This window comes from Gadus morhua, chromosome 9 (assembly GCF_902167405.1).
Source record: "Gadus morhua chromosome 9, gadMor3.0, whole genome shotgun sequence".
Classification (NCBI taxonomy): Eukaryota; Metazoa; Chordata; class Actinopteri; order Gadiformes; family Gadidae; genus Gadus; species Gadus morhua.
Window position 1 is genome coordinate 21,777,343 of NC_044056.1, and position 8,185 is coordinate 21,785,527.

An 8,185-nucleotide genomic window follows, 5' to 3' on the forward strand; every position below is an offset into this window, starting at 1 on the left:
CAGTACACGGCATTATCCCATTGAGCCACTGACATTCCTGAAGAGCATGAAGCCTCATTCACATGGTGAAAATGTCTATTAATAAGCACATCAAGAAAAACTCCAGCACACATTTCACAAGAGAATTAAGGTTTTTCTTAAAAGAGTATAGATCTGGAAATTTGCAATGTTAATGTTATCCACCTAATGATAGCCGTATACAGTAACAAAATGGTCATATAGGCAAAATGGGTTGAGACTGTGGACTTTAGGCCTTTCTATGAAATTGTGGGAAAAGTAAATAAAAATTGGAGCGGAAGACCAGGGTGAAAAAGATGCATCTGATTTTAGAGATTAATATGTAATTTTGAATCCAGGACAATCTGGTGAGGAGAAATAAGGCAAGTTCATATTTTTTTTAAATAGCACCACCCTTGGGTGCAGTACCACAATTTGGGTTTATGGATAGTGGGGGGTATTGGTATCGACCTAATAATAGTCATATATTTTTTAATACAATAACAAAATGGTCATAAGAAAAATGGGCTAACTGCTCCAATTTTATTGGCCAATATTTCTCAAATGGAACTAAATAAAACAAATTCTGTTTGTCTTTTGTGAGGCTTGGTCTAAAGATTTTATGTGGCGATTTTGTTGAATTTTTGATTATTTTTGTAGCTTGTGAATCTTTTTATCATGTTTGGCTCTAATATGAAATTGTGGGAAAAGTAAACATTTTTAGGGTTTTATAGATGCATCTTATTCTAGAGATTAATATTATGAAAGAATTTTGAGTCCAGGTCAATCTGGTGAAGAGAAATAAGCCTAATTCATGATTTTTTACAATAGCGCCACCTTTGGGTGCAGTTCCACAAATTTGGGTTAATGGGTAGTGGGGGTTATTGGTAACCATACCTGAACATTTCAAGAGTTTTCGACTTACTGTATAGGCTGCAGTATGACTTTTACAGACAATAGGGGACCAACCAGCCTCGCTGCTCGGACCCCCTAATATATATATATATATATGTATGTGTATATATTATATAGATATATTATAACCCTAACCCTATATATGACGAGTCCTACAGTAGGATGGTGGACTGATGAATACATGACAATAAACATTACTTGATGTCATTCCATGTCTCAGAGATTGTATGGTTGAGGTTCACCCAGAGACCCAAAGGCCCTGAGGCTGAGGTAATACTACATGGACATGTCGACTTCCACAGGCAGATTAGACTATATTTTGAGAAATAGAAGTATTCCGTACGTGGAAGTATTGTAAGCTTTGTAGGTATGGTAAAATGGTATTGGGATACCGTTGAAAAATGGTGTACCAGAAGTAAGCTTATCAAAACATTCACCAACCATGTTTCTAAAGGATACCTCTGTCAAAACCCACTGTCAAAACGGACGCTTGGAGAGAAAAAATAAGGAAATTACTTGTGTACCGCTTTAAGGCCCAGCCTGCGTTGGAGAGAGGAAAAGGTCACTACAATCCAATGCATACTTTTTTTTTCAGCCATATTTTTCAGCCAATAGCCATATGTGGCAGCGGAGGCTACATTATACCCGTTATATTACATATAGGCCTACCTGTAATGTACGCATCGGAGATATGCATATATTTCATTTAAAAATGTATATCTCTGCCTTTGGTCTTGTTGCTATGAATTTAAGACTACATAGTCCTAGTAACCTGGTACACGTCCGCCAGGTTTGCAGCTTTGGCCACCTCCGTCACCAAAGCAGTTCATGTCTGGGTGATGGTCGAGTTGTAGCTAGAGTTGTGACGCTCACGAACGAACCTAATCGATTGAACGGCTTTTTAACATGAACGATAGGAACCGAGTCGCAGTGGTGAGCCGTTCTTTTTATTTTTCGTTCTTCTCTTTTTTTTACCGCTGTCACATTCACAGCATGCGCACACAAGCTCCTCCTCCTACTCCACTGAGACGGAGATCATGCAGAGTAAACTCGTGGTGGAATGTTGATATGCAAATTTCACATGTCAGTCAGAAGCAGGAATATGAAGATATTATTGTAGCAAAAGTCTTTAGCACCTGTAACTGCAGAATTTGAATGCGTACACTAAAGTCACAGTAAATTTGAAGTCGTATATATTTATTTTGCATGTGTACTCTAAAGTCACAAATGTGTAACAGTACATTTGAAGTCGTAAATATTTTTAATACCATTGTAAACACAAAATAGGGTCTATGAGTACGCAAATCTGTGTTACAGGTGCACAAATCCTTTTGCTACAATCATTGCAGCGCAGTTGGTGCAAAACACATTTGCACACCCGTGTTTCATCTGAGAACATGCCCAAAATGTGTGCATTCGTAAACCCAAATTTGAACTAATGCATCAGAAGTTGCACATCTGTGAAAAATTTCCTCACAAATAAAATGATAAAGAACGCTGTGTTGATTCAGCATTTTAATGAGCAAGCACAAGTCCATCGTTACAAATGCTCGAATCTGCTCCTGCAAGTCTCAGCTGTTGGCTTTTTTGCAGGTAGTTTTGCAACACGTCTAGGTGGTAAATGGGTAGCAAAAGTATTCAGATCCGTAGATGCCAGAGCGTCCGTGGGCGGGACATAATAGTTGCGCCCATAATTTCCTAATCCAATGAAAGTCGCCGGCAGGAATGCATTTCTCAAATTACACTGGGACCCACCGCGTGCCAGTCATGGAGCTATAAAGATCGCAGCATACTCTTTGCGCGGGATACGTTTCTATCTGGAGAAGTGAAGAGGGCGTCCTACTTAACGGAGGTGGGTATCCTACATTATGTTAAATGAAATGACTTAGTTCAAGTGAATTCCCCCCAAAGTTTTGCATTAGCATGCCGCAAATGTGGTCAATGGACAAGCATGAGTACCACCAGCCTATCTAACTGGTGATCGCGTAGCAAATTGTCATTTTACCGGTTCAAACCAGCGCTTAAAACATATTTTCGAATCATTTGGGCGATGGGATTCAAACTATTTTTTAAATCTTTTTTTGGGCAACTTCACACAGGCGGCGCATCATCCAACACATTTCGGACCTTAAGTTATGGATACCATTAAAATACATTGAAGGACATTTGCGGCATGTTAATGCAATATTTTGGGGGGAATTCACTTGAACTTAGTCATTTCATTTTACATATTGTAGGATACCCACCTCCGTTCAGTAGGACACCCTCTTCACTTCTCCAGAAAGGAACGTATCCCGCGCAAAGAGTATGCTGCGATCTTTATAGGTCCATGGCTGGCAGGCGTATGGAGGTAGATTTGTATCTTTATTATGCAATCAAACAGAATAGGTTTCAGAGCAAAACTTACCACACTGAAATCAAAAAATATATTTGAGAGCAAAACTATCGAGACTGCAATCAAAAAATGTTTTATTGCAAGTAAAATAAATGTGATAAAAAAATTATTAATGGGAATCCAAAAGTTTTGTTTGCAAATCCAAAAGCTTTGTTTGCGAATCCAAAAGTTTTGTTTGCGAATCCAAAAGTTTTGCTTGCGAATCCAAAAGTTTTGCTTGCTGTTGAGCTGAATCTCGTGGGCGGGACCTACGCCGAAAGATGTAAGACACGTCTCTATTGACCAGTCTCGATCGGAGTGACAGCTTGGCAACATCCACAGTTAGTAACGAGAGAGGGAGTTTTGAAGTCCATGATGAGACAGAGCGGGACTCGGGAGCTGAGAGGACAGAAAATCAATGCGCAGGTATGTCTTCGGTCATAGTAATAGCAAAAAAGTTATGTTTGAACTGGTATGGAACACAAAGCGGCCTCACACAAAACCTAACATTATCAAACTTCTTCGCAAATTTTTTTAGTTTTCTTTGCAAAAAAAATTATCATTTAAATCCACAAACAACATATGTGTAATCCAGGCCATATAAAGACTGGGACCAGAAAATAATGACTTTCACTCCATTGAAACCCATTCATATTTTTCGATCTCATAGGTCCCTTATGGGCTCTACCGGAAGGGGCGTGACTTCGCCACTCTTTCAAGACCAAATGGTCTGAACCTTGAAAGTTGTTCATGAAGAATGATGCTGCATATTCCAAGTTTGCTTTCCTAGAGGAAATGACAGCCTGTTGAGTATGTCACACTTCATGCTCATTATAGCTCCACCTATGGTTAATTCTGGTCGTATCCCAAGCTCATTCTACGTGCCTGTCAATTCATACAACTTAAGAAAGGTCAGGAAAAAGTATTTTGGCATTAGGCCACCTGAAACCAACCCATCAAGGGTTGTCAATGTACTATGTTAGGAAAGTTATGCTCAAGGGTGTACCGAAGGTTAACTGGTTGGTGTGCACATTGTAATGCGGGTGTCACAACAGTAAAAAAAACAACTTCCAGCTGAATAAAGCAAAACATGAAGATCAAGTAAAATTTGTTCTTTTATTGAATAACTCTTTCCTCCTCCCCCCTCTCAGAAAGACTCCATCTCACAAAAACACTGCTGTAAAACTTGTTCCCAACATGGCCGCTAATGATATTATGCCACTCCTGTCCCCATGTCCCAGCAGGCCCCTTGCTGGTCTCCAGCTGCATCTGCTGCTCATCAGAAGGGCTTTAGGGATACATATATCAACAGTATTGGTTTTCCTTCCAGTTATCGCTGCCGCGCTCAACACTACTTCTGGAGTGAACGTAGGTTCCGGGAGGGTGTGATAGGCTGTGATAAACATATAGTTGTAAGGGTAGACGTTGCCATAAGAGCTGCTGGGTTCTGGTTCAGGGGGGCTGTTGATGACCTCAGCGACCTCATCGCCATAAGGTTGACGCAATACCACAATACTACAAGTACATGTAGACAGCCGAGGCTGCGTGGTTTTGAACAAATCTTATACCTGTTTAAACATCCGAGATATGTTTATATTTCCCTTCAAAATGTACAGTGTAACTCTGCCGTCTTTGGCCTTATTGCTATCAATTTTGTAAAGTTGTTCTTCAAGACGTATTGTGCATGTGTAACAAGTTTCATGCATATTGCACTTACCTAGTGGTAATGCAACTTGTTGAAATGTTGAACTTCAATGCCTCATTATAGCGCCACCTATGGGTTATTCTATCCCATCCTTTGATTCTCTTTCTCATTTTACCAGTTCTACAAGCCTGCCGATTTTTGTCTGCCAATAAAGTCACGATAAAACAATAAATACAAAAGGGTTCCTACATTTTTCATAGGACCCCTAAATATTTATTGAAATGTACATGGAAGAGAAAATACAATACAATCAACTTTTATCATAATAATGACTTGAAAAAATAACATGCTGCGTTTGACATTTTTATCAAATCATTTAAAGTATGTATCGAAAGTTGCATCAAAAGGAGTGGATGATGAGCCATAGTGTTGGACTGCAGCAGAAGCTGTGGGCGTCTCTGCGTCACTTCCACTTCATCTCTGGAAACCATTTCCACCTTTCATCCTGAATGCAATTAAAAAAATAAGTCATTCATTAAAATATCTTTTTAATAGATTGCTGTCCACGCATTGTGAAATGTAACCAAAACGTGTGTAGGCACCAGCATGAGGATATGGCTCATGCTCATATTGCTTTAGTAGTCATCGTTGGAACAGAGATGACTCACCTTGGCCCCAGCCGACGGGCCCACAGGTTTCACTCGGAGGTCCTCCAGGGACTCATAGGTGTGGGAGTCCCGTCTGGGTTCCCCCCGGGCCAACGGCGGGCCGTCTGCACCGGGTAACATCTCGTACGCGTCGTCGTCAAACAAGCCGGAAGCATAGTCCTTGTTTGGTGGCGCTGACCTCTCCTCGCCGTCGACCGGCCCCTGGCCTGCGGTGGCCAGGTGGTACACAGGGCTGGAGCTGAGGTAGTCCAGACTGTGGCTGCTGACCGGTCTGCTGTGGCCTCCACCTCTGGCCCCACCACCACCTCTAGCCCCACCAGCACCACCAGCACCACCAGCACCACCGTGCTTCTTCCCCCTCTGCTGGCCCCGGGCCCCAGCGCCTGCGCCCCCCGTAGGGGAGGACCTGGGGGAGGACCGGGGGGAGGACCGGGGGGAGGGTCTCGGGGGGGGTGGGCTGAGCCGGGGCGGCGCCTCTCTCTCGGAGGGGGCGTCCAGCAGCAGGGGGAGGGACGCGCTCTTGGCCTCCAGCGGTTGGAGCAGGGAGTAGACGGTGCGCGGCGGCTCGGAGGTGGAGGTGATGGTGGGGGGGCCGGCCAGGAGGAGCTGGTGAGGAGGAGGAGGACGAGGGGGTCTGCTCCTGGGGGTCTCGGGCTCCAGCCAGGCGGCCCTCCCTGGGGTGCTCTCGGCCAGGACTCTACCCCCCTCCCGGCTGCTGCTGCTGCTGGGCTTCCCCGGCCGGGCCAGTGACGCCTCCCCGCCACAGGGGGAGCCCCGCCCGTCGCTCACACAGCCGTCCACCTGCGCTCTCCTCCGCCTGGGCAGCGGTGGCATTTCCTGTGGTGGACGACGATAACAAAAACATTTAATCACCCATGAATTCATATAAATGTATAGATAATAGGATCTGATGAGGTCTTGAACGCGATGCGTATGACGACTGTGCTTGCCTCGGGTTTCTGATGGCTCTGTGGTGCCACGGTAACGGGCATCCTGGCTCTGGTGTTAACTGGAGGCTTTTCATGATGGCTGACCTGGATCATGTCATACAGCTCCTCAGCACACTCCTGCAAACAACCAAACACCTGTTATACCTGTGCTTACACACACACACACACACACACACACACACACGCACGCACGCACGCACGCACGCACGCACGCACGCACGCACACACACACACACACACACACGCACACACACACGCACACACGCACGCACGCACGCACGCACGCACGCACACACACACACACACACACACACACACACACACACACACACACACACACACACACACACACACACACGTGTTGACAGTGTGGTCTTACCTCTAAGCAGGAGTAGGTCAGATATTCCCCAAAGGGCTCAATAGGGCTCTTCTTGTAGTACTCGATGAGTTCCGTGAGGGAGGGGTGTTCTCGCGTGTCCCCGGCGACGATGAACTGTCCCGTTTTGCTCTGGCTCATCATGAAGTGGCGACAGCGCCCGTTGCCTCTGTGACCAAGAGAAAAGCACGAGGTGTGAGTGCCTCACCGAGCATGTCTCCTGGCCCGGTGTACAGTTTGCGTTGAGCACAGCATGACTCACTTGTAGGAGAGGATGTAGCCAGTGGCCTTGTCACTGAGACGAATCAGGAAGCTGCCCAGCTCTTTCTCATGAAGGATCTTTTCTGCATCCCTGTGAATAGATATCAATTAACATTATGGATTAAAGGATTACAAAGAATAGGTAACACTTCACAATAAGGGGTACATTTATTGACCAATAATTAACATTGGTAGATAGCATTAAGAAAAAGTTGATAAACAGTTAGCTAATGTTCTAATAATCAAATTGACTAATTGCTCAGGTTAACTACAGGGTTAGCCTTAACTCTAACAAATTTAACCCTAAACCCTATGCTAATGACATGTAATAATACTTTTAAATGCAACAACTATTTTGATTTAATGTTTAATAAATGTACCCTTATTTTAATGTGTCATATACCAAAGTATATATATATATATATATATATATATATATATATATATATATATATATATATATATATATATATATATATATATATATATATATATATATATATATATTATATATATTATATATATATTATATATATATTATATATATTAATATACATTTTTATTATTATTATTATATTATATGATATATATATATATATATGTTCCACAGCAAAGACAGACAAGGGAACATATCTTAAAAGAACATACACTCATTATATAATTCTCCTATTGATAACAATTACCACCCATTGGAGGGTGCTTTCCCTTGAGATGTTGAACCAAAAACTAGGTCAGATACAGGAGATAAGGCTGAGCAGGTTAGTCTCATCAGAGTCACAAATAATGTTAACATTTTTATTCATAAACCTACGGCTGAACAATAATTCATTGAATTATTGAGCTGAGCAGAGGGGGAAAAAGGATAAACGTATTCCCATAACTCTACGTGATTTAGGAATTAATTAAATATTTAGGGCTATGCCCTTACAATTATAAATGAGGGAGGTTTGTTTTAGCCTGATTTAATCAATTTATTATACATAAAAATATGTATTAAAC

The 8,185-nt window shown here is 42.5% G+C and overlaps 1 protein-coding gene across 2 annotated transcripts in view; it reads right to left on the bottom strand.

The window, feature by feature from the left end:
- Positions 1-5,158: 5,158 nt before the first annotated feature.
- The window catches only part of sh2d7 (SH2 domain containing 7), a 4,397-nt gene continuing 1,370 nt past the window's right edge, over positions 5,159-8,185 (bottom strand). For both annotated transcript variants that reach the window (XM_030366694.1, XM_030366695.1), the window contains exons 4-8: positions 7,188-7,277; positions 6,929-7,094; positions 6,550-6,666; positions 5,600-6,436; positions 5,159-5,436 (exon numbers count right to left, since the gene is read on the bottom strand). In XM_030366694.1, the coding sequence (XP_030222554.1) occupies positions 5,395-5,436; positions 5,600-6,436; positions 6,550-6,666; positions 6,929-7,094; positions 7,188-7,277 (1,252 nt within the window). In that variant the 3' untranslated portion in view covers positions 5,159-5,394. The remainder of the gene's footprint in view (positions 5,437-5,599; positions 6,437-6,549; positions 6,667-6,928; positions 7,095-7,187; positions 7,278-8,185) is intronic.